This window comes from Orbicella franksi, chromosome 1 (genome assembly GCF_964199315.1).
Source record: "Orbicella franksi chromosome 1, jaOrbFran1.1, whole genome shotgun sequence".
NCBI classification, from domain to species: Eukaryota; Metazoa; Cnidaria; class Anthozoa; order Scleractinia; family Merulinidae; genus Orbicella; species Orbicella franksi.
In genome coordinates, this window is record NC_138145.1 from 3,754,115 (window position 1) to 3,771,036 (window position 16,922).

General features: G+C 37.4%; 1 protein-coding gene across 1 annotated transcript; it reads right to left on the minus strand.

Moving 5' to 3' along the window:
• Window positions 1–764: 764 nt before the first annotated feature.
• LOC145485978 (uncharacterized) lies at window positions 765–16,617 on the minus strand. Its single transcript, XM_081464656.1, has 4 exons — window positions 16,516–16,617; window positions 13,243–13,275; window positions 6,846–7,129; window positions 765–2,269 (listed from the first exon to the last, which is right to left on the minus strand). Exons 2-4 carry the CDS (start codon window positions 13,243–13,245, stop codon window positions 2,107–2,109), a joined length of 450 nt encoding a protein of 149 aa, XP_081320782.1. The 5' UTR covers window positions 13,246–13,275; window positions 16,516–16,617; the 3' UTR covers window positions 765–2,106.
• Window positions 16,618–16,922: the final 305 nt, after the last annotated feature.

Consider the following 16,922-nt stretch of genomic DNA (forward strand, 5'->3'; position numbering starts at 1 on the left):
TTTTCGGTGAACTGAAAGATTTACTCATAGCCATTACAAATCCAGAACGCTCCTGAATGGAGGGGAGAGGGGGACACCTGTCAACATTGCTTGTCAAATAGAAGGGATGAAGTTTACGCTTGAGGTATTGGTCAGACCACGTCCCAGAAATCCCTGCTGGCTTAGGGAGGTTTGACAAACCAACTCTGCTTGTTCCTAATCCATATGGAGCTTCATTAATATCTGCCTACATATTAAGTCTCCAAAGCAAATTCATAAATTTAAAGTTACTGAGTTTGTTCGCGAAGTCAGCACTCACTCGCGCGAACACGAATACGCAGATATTCTGTTGATTTGTAACGCACTCCTCCCCAACGTGGAAGAGAAGTGCGTGACCAACCAAGAGAATGTTTAAGTAGGAAACAATCCTGGGACGAACACCATTATCTACAATTTTCGCGGGGGGGGGGGGGGGGGGGCGGCCGGGGCGAAACACCAAACCAAATTTACTTCCATTGCTCAATGATCAGTTGTCGTAATAACGGTCCACTTGCTGAAATGCATAAAGGCAATGTTAACTGCAGGTTAGAAATATTCTATTCGTAAATAATTCTGCCAGTGCTGTTTTCCTTTTTGCGACTCAATAGTTTTTTCTTTTTTTCTTTTTTGGTAGATGGGGGGGGGGGGGGGATGGTGTTAAACCAAGGGCAGACTCCCATGCAAAATGTGAAATGTTATGAAAATGAGACTGAAAATTCAAATTAGACCCATACAGGAGACTAATCTAGATACGACTCAAGCTTTATTCGACCCCTAAAAAATACCATTCTATGAACAATATTATACCGAACAGAAGTTTAGACTATCAGGCGGTCTTCAGATCTTTCATTCCCAAGACATATGAAATGCATACTAATCAGAGTGGGATTCCATCATTTCCTGGTGATTAGTTGTTCTGGAAGGTTTCCTAGTTTGTTCAGTTTTCCTCAACTGTAATTCTTCATTCCCAATATTGGCTTTTGATCTTCCAACAACTGAGAGATGTATAAGCCTTGGGGGGGGGGGGGGGGGGTTGGGTACTCTCCATAATGGCCTATATGGGGGGCTCTGCCCAAAAGGAGTATCTTTTCCAGGCTTCAGGTATATTCAAGGGCAGGGATTTCACAAGTTGAGGTTAGGGTAGGAAAATCAGAGTATCTTGACTCCTGCTACAGCATGAACTGAACAAATAATACTTGTTTTTTGGTTAACATCTCTTCTGCTAATGGTTGGTGTTCTCCTAACTTTTTTAAAATGTTGAAAAAAAGGATGCAGTGTTCTAAAGTAGGTGTGTAAGAGGTACCTTTTTCAATAATAGGTATATGAAAGGTGTAGATTTTCTGTTAAAATGGTATACAAAATGGTAAGGGGTTGAACCTTGGGGCAGAGCCTCCCAGCATAAAACTTTCTAAAGTACCCCCCCCCCCCCCTCCACGGTGTATAAGTTAAAGAGGCACCTGTACTCTAAAAACAGCACTTAACCACCACACTAGAGTTTTGTGACAAAAAATACTGCAACCCCTGGTCAATTGATGTCCGTAAGCAGACTGGAACTTTGATCTGTTGGTATATCCAACAGGGGTAAGAGAGGGGGTTGAGGTATCACCAGTGGACAAAATCTCAAAATGATACAGTAAAATAATCAAGACAATGAGGAAAGTGATCATTAATAAGACCATTACAAGTCAGTCAGTCAAACAACAATTATTAACAATAACACTGTATAGAGCATAACAATTAAGTTCTATTCTTGTCTTTCAAGCACATTGGTTTTAAGAGCAACTGGGATATGCTACAATATTTCATGGAATTTGCACTTTGAAACTTTAATTACTAATAAAATCAATTATTGAATTATTAATATCTCCTTGAACACCAGACTAAAGGGCTTATAATTAGAGGGGGGAGGGATGGGAATTTATATAACCTAAATCAATCACGTGTTGAAAAAGCTCTTAATGGTAAGGGAGTAGTGATGACACATGAAGCTATCTATGCTTATACAAAGGACTAGTCTTACTGATTAAGTACTACTTGTACACAAATCTTCACTGCTTATATCACAGGTTTTATATGACGAAAAAACATTTATTTCTTCCCAGCCATAACATCCTTCCTAATAGTGTGGTAGTCCAGCTCATCATCGTCATTGGCTTGGACGCTTGCAGCAAAACCTGGAAAATGCTTCTTTACGCCTTCACATGAGCTTCCTTGTAACATCTTCTTTTTACGATTTGAATTGTCTGAACACCTGCAAAACATCAAGCAAAATAATGACACATGATAAACTATTCATGCTGATGTCAAGTTAAGTGCTAACATAGCCAGCCAACAGGCTCCTGGCGAGTCCAAATGAAGCGAGGGAGCCTGTAGACGTTCTATTGATGCTGCCATTCCATTGGGCCTCCTATGCACTTGCTCTTTGGGCCCAGCACCGATCTTCCTCTCCACAAAGGGGGAGAATGCTGTGTGACCAACCCAAAGAACATCTGTGTAGGAGGCTACCGTTCCATGATACCAGGATCTGGTATCATGATATGATTGGTTAAATCGCTGATTGTTGACATCTTTGAGATAAACACTTGACAGGTCTTTGTAAAATGTGGTTGACCGCTCAACATGACTCCTGTGGTTCAAGACATTTTGCATTTGCTGTTGTGATTTAATTTTTGGTCTCTTGACCTTTCATTATTTCACACGTGATTCTGGAATTTTAAGTAGAGAGGAGCCGTTTGGCTGTGCCATAGCAAATTTATTCTAGAGGTCAAAGGCATGGCTTTCGGACTTTTTGCTGTTTTCTACACATCGCTTTGCCGAGTTTGACACCTCTCTCATTTGCCATATGCTTATAATTTCTTTAGGCCCATTTCAGTATTGCAAAATAAGTTTTAAACTCTCTAAGTACTCACTCTGGAGGGACAATGAAATATAACATGAACATGTTGCTTACTTGCACTCTATATTCATGACGCCGGGATCAGCTCTTTGATTAATTAAGTCAATTCGAAGTGTTTGCAATGAACACAAAAGCTTGACCAAACTATATAGTCCATATAGTTCATTTATCCCATCATCAATCACCTTGCCAATTGTAAGCCTGCTTATACCTAAGATACATATTCACAAAGAAGCTTGACACTTATTAAAATAATGATTCAATTTAGAGTGGTTTTCAATTGAGTGTCGTAAAACCAAAACTAAACCAATTACTTACCAATTAGACTAATCAGCCAATCTCAAACCGAAGTAAAACCAAAACCAAACCAAAGTAATTGTCTAATTACTTTCGACACTCAGATGAAAACCGCTCTGAAATTTATAATTAATTTGTGGTTTTATTAGTTACTATAGTTAAACCTCCTGTAAGCGCTTACAGTAGGTGGTCACTTACCAGAGCTTAAACCATATTGGGTCAGAATTTTACCTCATTAGCATATAGTAACTGCAGAGACCATGTTTTAAATGTTTTATTCATGTCAAAAGTCAATTTCGAGAAAAATCCTGTGCTTCCCATTAACAAATTTACGTCTCTTATACTACCCAGAAATGCAATGTGGTTACAACACCTTATTATTCAATTTACGCTGAGTCTATTTCTGTTAAGTGGTCACTTACGGGACGTTAAAAACAAAAAAAAGTTCAAACTTTCAGCTCCAAAAGTGGTCGCAGTCGTTTACAAGAGATGGTCACTTACAAGAGGTGATTTGACTTGGAAACTTTTGGTATTTTGGAAAACTGGTCACTGAGGAGAGGTGGCCGCTTACGAGAGGTGGTCGCAACCAGAGGTTCGACTGTAATTAATTCAGTAGTGAAATTAAATTATACAAGCCAAGTAATTTAGAAAGCTTTTTGGTGTTGTTGTATGCATACAAAATGACAGATAACTCCTGGCTGGTTTCTACCCACATTTGAACAAGTTTGACTTTCCCTGTTAACATAGCACTATATCATTGTTATCACAAATTATCACAGAGATTTTGTCAAAGAAGATTAATTGAAAGCTACATTTTGTTATTACCAATGATCACATCATGGTCTCTAACTCTACGTAAATGACAGTTTTAGTTATGTCTTCTACTCTTGTTTAGTCTCTCATGCAAAAAGTGCACAATACAAAACTGTAATGACATCATGACATCATCACTTTCCTCATTTGCATAATACAAAAATATCTCTAAAATGAAAGAAGGTATTCCGAAAAGGAAAACACCATTCTTCTGTACTTTGAAAAGTCTTTCAAATAAGCAGCAATTGATTTTTACTTCATATGCACTTTAAAAGGAAATGTTTTCACATTCTTGATCCGCATGACTAAACAAAGGTAGACTGCGAGTAGTCCCTCTTTCGCTTAGTCCGAAAGAAAACTGCAAGACAAAAACGGCCGCGCGAAATCCTGGAGGCGAGGGACTACCGCCTAATCCCAAGAGTTTGAATTATGCGTTGCTCTCACAATGCAAAAATATGATTGGCTTATGTTAGGAGCATTGACAACATCTTGTCAACATTTGAGATACATGTGACGTCTTGCAGGAATGTTTTGGAACCGGAGCAAATCAAAGCGGTACCAGAGCAAATTGAAGCGTTGGAATCGTGCTTTGCAACCCGCAATGTTCTTGTGAATTGGCCAACAGGCTTTGCAAAGATTTAAATTTATCCAGTGTTTTGTTTGGCAAAGCTTTCCGCCCCCAACCCGACTGTGAGCATTTTAGTGATTTTGCTGCTCAACAGCATCGTCCAAGTCAGTGAATACAAATTCACTGAGCTTGGCCTTTCTGCCCTGCATTTGAAAGATTGAACTGGACTTTCACTTGAAACCGGACATTCACCTGAAGCTTTCCGCTGCTATCATCAAACATTTCACCGCAGTTGGATGATCTCCTATGTCAAAGACATAATGTAAATTCTCAGTTGAAACTCTGCATTTGAACTTTTAGATTTACACCTACAGACGCAGTGAAAATTGTTATCTGATGTCTCATTCGCCGTCTCCTTTTTAAAACTTCTTTTGCAGTTTCGCTGAACAAATACTGAATGAATACTGAACGAAGATACTTCTCATGGCATTTGTTTTTGCCTGGCTTTTTGAAGTGTAGAGTAGAGCAATTTTATTCAGGATATCTCCTGGGGTTATTGACAACATGCGATAATGAGAGGACGTCAAGATTAGAAATCCTACACCAAAAAATCAAACATTTCCTAGGTTATCTAGTTTGATGAAGAAGTCAACTTATTATACCTGATTATTTATGGGGAGTTAAACTTTTCAAAAAAGTCAATGAAAGCAATGATAGGACCTTTAACTGACGGTCTGGTCAATAGATTCAATTGTTCAAATGACAGTATTTTCTAAGCCATGGGATTTTCAAAAAGAAACATTTTGACTTTTTTTCTTACACTTGCAAAAAGCCAGAGAATTGCCCCAAAAGCTACATACAAAATCTTTCTCTTGAACATTCACCAAACTTTCACATGTGACAGAGTGATGACTATTTTTAGCAGCCACAGATTATTTGACTGAGCTTGTGACATAATAAAATAATTGTTAATTTAACTACTTGCTCAAGTCAAAATCACTTTAAAGTTTCATTTGGGATCACCAAAATAATTCCTAGACGCCTTTTCGAGAGGGTACTAAATCGAGGGGGAGGGGGGCGCTTATTTTAATTTTTCCCAAATCGTGCACTGACACGATCATTTTTTTAATACATCATCTGCGTGCAAACAACAACATAAGCTCTTTATAGATGTAAAAAGCTGATCCTAAAGTTTAGATCGCAGCACCATTAGAAATTCACATGGTCACAAACTGAAACAATATACAAATCTAATACTACAAGACGAAAACTATACATCCTTTCCTGCCTCATTACTCATCCACAAAATAGGGGAGGTGAGGGCGGCACTTATTTTAAATTTTGGCCGATAGGAGGGACACTCTTTCGAGGGGCGGGGGTGCTAATTCGAAGACTTACAGTAGTGATTGAAACCTTGCAAATACCATCACACACAAAAGTCCCCTCCCCATCCCAGCAGTGCCTTCTTCACTAAAAACAATAATTTGTTTCTGTTGTAGACACCTCTTAGTTGACAAGTGGCTAAGAATAATTTCATCCAAAATTTCACGTAATGCGAAAAGCAGCACCTTGGTTACACATTAGTGTATGCATGACAAAGACTGATTCCTCGGCAGATTATCAAATTCTGAACTCTTTTGAAACCCACACACAAAGTCCTGGGCTTAACTACAGTAAACACGACATTGGAAATGTCAGAGTAAGGCCAACACAAAAATACCTGCTCCTGTTTGCAGATAAACAAAGATGGTCATTCTAAATTGGGGATGAAATCTTTACCCACATGAATGATGTTTACAAGCAGTAACCTGATGTAATATGTCAAACATGAGAGACAGTGTTTCATCAGGATGTCCATACACTGAGAGGAGAGTTGAAAATATGACACACAGCTGAGTATTTTTGACAAAATTCGAGGTGTTTGGACACCCGATGAAACACTGCCTCGAGTGTTTGATATTTCTTCTCAATTGAAACAAAAACTAAGGAGTACAAGGAGAAGTAAAATCGTTAAAATCTATGCTAATTAAGACCGGGTATCCAAACCTCCTTCATGGTTGTCATTTCCATTGTTTTAACTTGATGAATTATTAATGAGTTTGAGGAAGGTAGTTCACAGCAGCTCCAATCTGATTGGTGTGACATACACACATCTCTCACTCACTCACTCACTCACTCATCCACTAAGAGGTATTTAAAAAAAAAAAAACTCAAAAATGCACAATATATGACAGAAAATATTTTTAAGCTTACCAGTTTAAAAATACTAATTTGTCTCTGCGGCCTTCTCTGGTCTCAAACTTGAAGTCAAAAAGCACATACTTAGGGTCCTTATCACCTTCCAGCAACTTGCTTTTCAACTTTTCGTAGGCAATTTCATTCTCATCTTGTGTCATGTTTTTATCGAATTTTTCTCCAGCTTCATCAACAACCACTTCCTTTTCGTCTTTGATAGACATGATTAAATACCCATAGGTCTTGTCCGCCTTCATTGCATTGTATTTTGTGACACATTCGTCACTGACTTTCATATTAGACTGTAAAAACACAAATTATAATGTTAATACAAGTAGACTGCCACTTGAATGAAAGGAGTGGTCTGAGTAAATAAGACCTGAACTGAGGCCAGAAAATTAAAATTATGCAGAATCCTTGGACTAAAATATAATTGCTCCCAGTGGAAACCTGTGCCATGGGCCCTGTCAATAACTTTAAATTGAAAGAGAACAAACAGGGTGCCTTTGGACTATGTTACAATGATACAGTGAACCTTTCTAGTAAAGAAAATGTGCATGGAGCTGTAAGTTTGAATTATGCACTGTAACATTTCCCAGGGAAGCACGTTCTGATGAATGCTATCCAGTCAAAAACGATATGTAGGGACCTCTTTGACCATAATACCTGATGATAACGCGCAAAACCCTATCCAATGGACCTTCACTGTTAGCTTAAAGCTGGTAGACAATATATGGTATTAAGGAGCTCTTGAACTTTGATGTGACACTGCACTGTGCTATACTGTTGCCTGGGACAGGACCCTGTTAGTAATGAAATTGAGGAGGGCAATATATGTGGAGTCCTTTGCCTATGATATGCTACAATTTTTAATTACAACTGAAAGACACCAAAACATGGCACTGAGGAGTTCTCAGACTATCCCCCTCATAATGTTCCCAAGAAGCGGACCCTCACCATTAGAAATTTATATTACCATTACAGTGTTCCTTTGAAGTGAAAAAGCATTAATTTTTTTTCTCCAGAAAAAAATTACATTGAACTATTGAACTATAAACTTTAATTTGATGTAGAATTTGACAGAGTTTGGGGTATTTGTGATGTTACTGCTATGTACTACATTCAATGTACTGCAGACACCCCAGTAGTACATGTATGTGCCCAATAAACAGGGCTGTAAGTGGCCAGCATATATCTGAGGGCATGAAAATATGATAATAATATGATATGCTATTATTAAAAAAGTTCCCAGGGAAAATCTACGCAAGGGACCTGTCAGAAAGAAACCTGAAAGGGGATGATATATACAGCATGGTAAACTATGATGCAGGGCAGGAAAAAAAAAATCAGGTACAATTGCCTGAGGCAAGTAAATTTTGCTCTTGGGCAAGAGAAAATGGAAGTTTGGTGGTCCATTCGGTAAGAGAAATTAGCTTCAGTGGTCTTGTTAGTGATAATTTCCAATCAAAAAAAATTTCAAAACTTAAGTTTGCAAGAGGAGCAAAACAGTGAGTTGAAAGCATGGATTAATTTAAAATCCAAGCTTACTTGATTGTATACAATACTAGAAATTTTAATGTTATGTGAAAGTGAGTGCAGACGAGGGGAAAGCGGTCATTATTGTGATACAGGAGAGGTACAGAGAAAATTAAGTTACTTCAACAGTCCCAGGGAACTCCCTTATTACAAAGATGGGGTGTTTGGAGGGGACAAATGATGGCAACTATTGATTTGTGCTCTAATGTTTTGGTATGTCTTCTTTACATCTAACACCGGCCCCTTGTGTTACCATGAATGGTGGTCGTTTTGCCCAATACCAGTTCGTCCAGACTGTAAGTCAGTTCGTGCAGACTGTTAGCCCCCTGGTCAATGGATTAACAAATGATAAATAAACAGGTCTTGTGTAATTTTTTTTCATGATGCCTACAGTGTTGTCTTTTTTGCTTGTTCAGTCAAAAGAAAGAATCTAACACATCCTTCTTTGAACTTTAAGGCTGGGCGAACTGCCATCAGGTGAAGTGACATTGGGAGAACTGGTTATAGAGTGAAATACCATTAGCTAGCTAGTCTCTCTATTGCTAGAAAATCTGTGGGGTTTCAATGACTATCGTGCCATTTTCCAAAGGGTTTTAGGCCCTGAGTTCAAGACAAGTGTAAGCACAAGTGTGAAGGATGTGAAATACCTCACAAAATTCTTAACTGTAACTATAAACAGTTCTCTGATATTGAAGGTAAAGTTGCATTTAAGAAGACGATAACAATAACAAAGAGGTCCAATTCATTCTGGGAATCTAAATGTGATGATGCCATAGTGACATTTCCAAGAATTAATATTGCAGACTTATTGGAAGGGATAGTATTTATAAAGGCTGGGCTCCAAGAACAGTTTGGATGTTGCGTATCACAATTTACATTTATCAATCCCTGATGGCATTTTCCAAAATAAATATTGTACATTACAATAACTATCTAGCACATTTTAAAATAATGCTACTTTGTCTGCATGTTGGAAAAACATTTAGATTGAGAAGAAGAACATTTGCAACGAGAAAAATTTTGACTTAAGGACATTCACGCTAATTGTTTCTGTGCACCCTTACTGCGCACACGCAAATTCACATACCACGCCATGCATGGGAGTGCGCGCTAAGTAATAAAATGAACAATGATAGGGCAGATGGCCATTGCTATAGATTTGCCTGGATTTAATGATCTTGGATGTTTGGTGACCCCTACTTTTCTTTGCAGAAACAGATTATATTTACAATTATCTCCACATTGTCCAAAAATGAACAACAAAATCAATGTGGGAGGTTACAAAAAAAAAATTTCAAGATTTCTGTCTACAGGACATCGAATCCTGTCATCTTGCAGCTGCAAGGCATGTGAAACTATGGTCACTAAATGAGAACTTGTTCTTTAAGGAACCTCACCAGTTGACTTAATTCCCTTAATAGGTCCACTTAAACAATATTTGGCAGAGAACATTTCATTTCAAAGATCTAATTGCAATATTTTTGGGCTTATGGACACTGTGGTCTTTTTTTGCTAATGAAGCCCGATTTTCTCAGATTTAGGGTGTTCTTCCGGGCATGTTCTCTCCAAGTCGGTGACCCCTCATTTTTTTTACATTTCTGACATAACTAACTCATCATCTCACAGTGGTAAAAGTCTCAGAAAAAAAATCAATGTTAGAAAATTTTCGCGCGAACGTCCTTGACGGTCAAATATTTTGTCAGAATGAGATGTTGTGCCTCACTGGGCAAATCTCTCTTACCACCAGCAACATGTACAGTATGTAACACATGCAGAGTGGAATGTGCCAGACAAAGCATTAATTGTGACATCACTTAATAAAAACCAAACTGTACATGCCCTAAATCTGACATCCAAAAAAGTCAAAATTTTTCACCGCTTAAATGTTGTGTAACACCAAACTGTACATGCCCCAAATCTGACATCCAAAAAAATCAAAATTTTTCAACGCTTTTATGTCGTGTAACACCACTGACCCCGTGAAATAGTGTGCTGCCTCACTAAGGTTCACCAGCAACCTAGCAAATAATGTAGTTGATAAGGCATGAACATTCCATGCCTACTGGGCAAGTAGGCATAATATTTTATTAGGAACAACTGAAATCTGAAATGTAATGGCCCACGGGGCAGTTGGATTTCAATTTTATTTTCCTGCCCTGTATGATGCCCAATAGAATGTTCCCAGCTGAGAAAATCTATCCTTTGATACACTTTACAGTGTTCCCGGGCAAAAATTATCTGTGAATGGAGAATAGCTGAACACTATAGATAGCTGATGAGTCTGAGGTTAAAATTCTTTTGTAAAAGGCATACACACAAGGCAAAAGTGTCAAATACAAAGGGAAATTGACGTTTTTGCCTCATTTGCATGTCAAACCAGTGATAACAGCTCTTACCAGTACTAGCATAGAACTGAAGGAGAACAACGTATGACAAACTCCCGGACTATGATGCTCAAGGTAACATGCACAAGGAAAGCCTGTGTAAGGAGCTTTCCCAGCAAACATCAAGGGACTCTCAGCAAGTTACAGGGTGCAAGGAGACCCTTGGTGTTCAATTTCTTTACACAGCAGTGTTTAAAATCAAGTTATTTTATTTCATGTACCTTTACTTTTCATGGCCAACTCAAGGTTTAGTGTGTGCGTATATGTATGTGGAGATGTCTCATGTCCAAAATGTAAATACCTGTTGATCATGTAGTGAATATTCCAACACTTTGAAAAGCACCCAGGTTTCAAAGTTTTTAAGTTAAGTCAGTATGCCGATGACACAACACTTATATTAGACGGGTCACGTGAATCTCTCCTTTCATCCCTTGCAATGCTTGACGATTTCAGCAAAGTCTCTGGCCTCAGACTCAATGATAAGAAAACGGAAGCTCTATGGATTGGCGCAAGTATTGGAAGTGATAAAATTCTGTTATCAGGAAAAGAGCTTAAATGGCCAAAAGACAAAGTAAAATCCCTAGGTCTATGGATTTCAACAGATCCCGAACTATCTGCCTCTTTAAACTACAATGAGAAACTTGAAAAAGTGAAAGAAATCCTGAGATGCTGGAAATACCGCCGACTCACATTGTTAGGGAAAATCACTGTTATCAAATCACTAGTGGTCTCCCAATTGGTTTATCTACTCTCGCCTCTTCGCTCAAACTACAGGGTTTTAAAAGAAATAAATGATTTACTCTACACTTTTCTATGGAATGGTAAAGGCGACAAGATAAAACGGAAGGTAATGATCAATGATTTCGGTGGTGGTGGCCTAAAAATGATTGATATTAGTTCCTTCAATAAATCCCTCAAAACCAGATGGATTAAAAAATATTTAGATAACAACAATAAGGGAAAATGGAAAATCTTTTTTGATATAACCCTAAAAAAATATGGCTGTCAAAACTTTTTTTCCTACAACCTCAACGTTAGAGACACCTTATCAACAATAACAACTTCGGATGCCTTTTTAAAAGAACTATTAGGAATCTGGGCAGAAGTTAACTTTGAACCTGAAATAACATCGAAAGATCACTTTCTGGATCAACAACTTTGGCATAACTCCCTAATAAAGATAGCCAACAAAACAGTTTTTTTTAAAAATTGGTTCACCAAGGGAATAACTCGGGTGAAACATCTTTTAGGACCGGACAACAACTTTCTCTCGTTAAATGATTTCCGCTGTAAGTATGAAATAGACCCTCGCCCTCTCAGCTTCTACGGATTAATATCGGCTGTAAAGTCTCTTCGGACTGATTCTAATTTTCAAGATTTACAGAACACCGACCACGAATATGAGCCACTTACAACAAGAATTTTGCAGGTCAAAAAAGCAACTACAATAATATATAAAAAACTGATTAGTAACAAGAGTTTAACCCCAGAGTCAAGTCAAAAGAAGTGGCTAGAGGATTGTGGCCTACCAATAAATGACAACATAAATTGGAATGCTGCCTATCTTTTAGCTAAAAAATGCACAAAGAGCACTAAGCTGATAGAGTTTCAGTTTAAATTCTTACATAGACGTGTACCAACCAATAACTTTTTATTTAGAATAGGTCTACAGGGCGATGAAAAGTGCAGTTTTTGTCACACCTCCTCTGAGTCAATAATTCATCTTTTTTGGTCATGCTGTCAAACATCTCACTTTTGGAATAAACTTACTGAATGGCTGAAAAACTTAAATTTACTTCCTAGAGATTATGCTTTGACAAATATTACTGCTTTGGGTCTGAGGCCAGATTTCTCTCAATTTGCGCTTCTTATAAATTACTGCTTTCTCTTAGCACGATATCACATATGGCTCGCTAAAACAAAAAATGATCATCCAAATCTTACGCTTTTCATATGCACACTAAAATTACAATATGAGATAGAAACAAAAAGTGGAGACACGAAGAAATGGAAACCTCTTACAGGATACATGAGGATTTAATTAATATTTTAGATTATATTTTCTGTAGGGTTATCTATCTCCTACCCATTAATCTATTTCTAATCTCCTGTCAGATGCATAACTCATTTTACTTTTAATGTACCACATGCCTTTGGTCTGTTTTTTTATGTTTCTGTACTACAACCTCAAGCTGTAATGATAACTAGCTATTTTTCTTCTCAGTTTTTTTTTTTTCTTTGCCCCTTGTCGTCACTGTATTTCTTAATTGTGTAAGTCGTGTAACTGTATTTGTTAGTAATGTAAGTCGTTTAGTTATTGTAATTTAAATAGTGTAAATAATTAGAGCAATATAATGTAAATAGAGTTAGTGTTGTAAGTAAGCATTGGTTTCCCTTGTGTTATTGCAAATAAATAAATTAATTAATTAAAAAAAAAAAAAAAAAAAAAGGTTTCAAAGTTTAAGCTTATCTCAGAAAGGAAAACAGCAACTTACCATGTTGACTGAGTAATATTCTTAGGCTGGTACCTAAAAAAAATTAAATAAATAAAAAAAACACTTTAAAATCAGACCTACAATGGGTTTTTCAAACTCTCTAATCTCTCATAACCTTTTTTTTAATCAAACCTAAGGATGTAATCTCTCACAAAGTCCCTGAGATCATGTCCTTCCTGGCATTTGGCATTTTCCTTCTCTTGGTATTGGTATCAGTTGTATGATCAGATGTATTTATAAATGTAATAGAAATATGTGAATTAGGAATTTTCTTTCAGTGAATAGAAAGTACTACCCTGTGAGACACAGATTCTCTTCTCTTTCTGTTCAGTGAGAGGATGAAAGATAATCTCTACTCACAACCACTCTATTTCCTATTGTGCAAGTGCAAACTACAGTAGTATATGACACATTTACTGGCAATCAAACTTTTAGTTATTTTTGGTTCATTTATCGTGTAACCTACATATAGGATTCCAACTTTTCCACCGTTTTGTGAGAGAAACCGGTTGCAGTGTTTCCAAAACTAGACGTAGACTGTCGCATTCAATATGAACTTTTTGATTTGTGACTCCTACTTGCCCTTGGGTAAATTCTGAATTGAATAAACTTTCTCAAAAGAACCAAGTGGCCATGAAATGGTTTGCGAGCAAATAAACATGAAAGTTTTGCCAAGACTTTCACTGCAACATTGTTTAATTATTACTAAATATGCTTGCATGTACAAGTCAATCAAACACTGTATAAAGGCTTAAATTTTGAGGAAGACATCTGCTTCTAACAGAGAGTAATCTATATAAGGTAACATATGCTGTATTAAAACATAAGTCAAAATGGCGGAAAAGCGGCAGTGTGGGCTAGTAGCAGGCCAAAAACTAAAACGAAAGAGTTTGTTCCAGGGAATAATATATTGATGTAATCTAGAAATATAAATGTAATAAATAAATAACTTTGTCATTATCCTGTTTTAACGAGCAGTGACTAAATCACTTATATAATTGTTTCCAAACAAGATTGTACCGTAAATTATCAAGTTAACCCTTCATAGATAACATTTTTACAGTTTTGGAGCAAAACATAAATAAATATACAAATGAATACATGAATGCAAATTTCAGTGTTTTGTTTTGGTGTCTGAAATATAATCCTTTGTATCTCAAAATGCTGTAATGTGTTTCGGAGAGTCTAGAAGTTCAAAACTTTCTAGGAGAAGCATGCCTCAGACCCCTTAGGGTGGTAAGGCCCACCCTAAGGTGGGCTTTTAGCACAACGGCTAACACAATGCAACTTCTACTTTCAAAAGTAATGAAAACACTGAGCTGTGGACAGCTGCTGATCAAACAATCACATGGTTGCTAGCAGTGGTTGCTTCTAGTCTCACTGAGCAGAAAGACAAGGGAATCTGAGCTCTCATATTCATTATGATACCAACTTTTCTTGGACAAAGGTGTTTTTCTTGCAGGGTTTGCAAGTACAGTGTAATAATCACCACTCTGAATCAATGACTGTCCAAAAAAATCTATCAAGAGCTTGCAAATAGATAACTTTTTGGAAACTGAGTTATGTTACTTCTGCCAAGCAAACTCAATGGAACACGACCCATGAAAGCCTTTGGTTATTTACCATGAATAAATGCACTTGAAGAAAGATCATTGTGATGTGGTCACCAAAAATACATATTCTACCAGTAGCTCAAGCTTCAAAAAATTTTTCATTGATTTTCAACACCAGTTCAACAAAAATCAAGAGTTCAGAAATCAAAACATCTGATTGAGTTCTATTCTTGGTTTTCATGTGACATAGTCATAACTATTCCAATATTATAAATTACCTTTCCCTCAAGAGGTTTTAGATTTATCAGGAACTTGACATTTTACAATGTTTTAGCTCGAAAAGGTTCTTTGCTTTGTAATAGAGCACGTTTAATAATTTTTGTAATAGAGCATGTTCACTTTAGTTTTTGCTAACTGAACAATTCTTGCACTAGAAGAAGTAATAAGTTCAACATGTCGGGGCTCTAGAGCTATAACTTTTCGTTTCAATCGCAAAACTCAAAGACACGTGTTTCTGTTACTTTAGGACCGCCGTCTTGGCGCTCCCCTATGGCACCTCCATGCAAAGCTCTTTAAATTTGGGTGAAACACTTTTCCGAGTAATGTGCGAATGAAAAACTGCAGAAACCTAATTCTTGATGAGGTGGTTTATATATCAATCATCTATAATATCTCAGATTCTTAACTTTATTCATTGAATGGTTACGATTTTAGTTTTGATGGCACAACCAGTGAAAACTAACAATTGTCCAATTATTTTTTTGTCTAAGTATGACTTCCTTTGATTACCAAAAGACCTCCATCCATGGACTGAGTTCCATTAAGTTTGATTGGCTTTGATTGACTTTGCTGGGAATCGCAAATCCAGTGGGGCTTTCCATTTGACCAAATTCCAGATTTTTCAAAATTAGAGCAAATGGCATGGAGATTTCCTGGGAAGTTTTCAAACAAAATCAGAGATTTGTAAAATTTTGAAATATACCAACCATTGAACAGAAAATTCCTTTGAGAAAATTTTTGAAAATTTGGGTATTACATTGCAAGGTTATCCTCCTCTCCAAAATTTCAGCAATACGTTGTTCCATTCGCCAAGGGATATGTCTGGATATTCAAACCAGAATTTTTGGTGGAATGGAACGCACCCCGCGGCCGTTAAATAGTGTATTAGCAAGGGACCCGCCATGCATGCAAGCTAATAACTTATCAATTCAGTGAATTAATGCAAGCACTGTCGACAGAATTGGACGTGCAACCTCGAGTATTTGGCTGGTTTTACAGTATAGAACTAAATTGTTGCATTCGGAACCGAAAGAAATGTCGTTGAGCCGTGAAAAATGTAGAACCACGGTTGTGGCAACGCTATGACCAAAATATCTTAGCTCCACAGCGCCCTTAGTTTATTCAACTTTCAACGAAGCGTATTAAAAGAGAAGTAGAGTGAACTGCTCGACAAGACTGTAGTCACAGACATTTGTTCAACTCCTCAAAGCTACAAATGCACAAAACTACACCAGTTCGAATGTAATAATTACATTAGCATTCAAAAATGTCGTCTCGATGTTCTAACGTTACTCAATCTGCGCCACGAGTTGAATGTTCACTCGAAATGGCCACTTGTTCATCGGACGGAGCCTAAAAGCTCCTTCCAATGAACACAAATTTGGCCTACAATGATGAGTAGACAAACTTAACGACAGAAAAGAAATCAAAAGATTCTTACCTAATACACGTAACAAGTTTGGTTTCGTTCGCACGCAGGAGACAACAGCGACCGGATCGAGAAGAGGTGGGAGAGGCTCTCGGAATGACGTAGATATGTAATTTAACTTTTAAAATCAAATGAAAATTTAAAGTGGACTGGACTTCCGTAAGGAGGACTAAAATTACAAGAGAACACGTGCATCTTTCCTAATTTGTAAAACCGAGTTAAACAGGCTAAAAAAAATAGGCTGGCCATATTGGTGTACCGAAACAATGAAATTGTCGCCATGTTGGTGTACCGAGAGTTGAACTCTTTTTTTTATGTGACCTCAGCCAGCTGGGCCTTGGCACGAGAAATATATGCTATTTTCCGGCTTAGGGTCGGTCCGAAAAGTGAAAAACTGTGACCGAGGTCTTGAAAAGCCC

What these genes read in the sequence shown, in the direction of transcription:
- LOC145485978 (XM_081464656.1), bottom strand. An exon ending in AAATTAGTATTTTTAAACTG is followed by an intron (nt 2,270 to 6,845) that starts GTAAGCTTAAAA and finishes GATGTTTTGCAG; the next exon opens with GTGTTCAGACAATTCAAATC.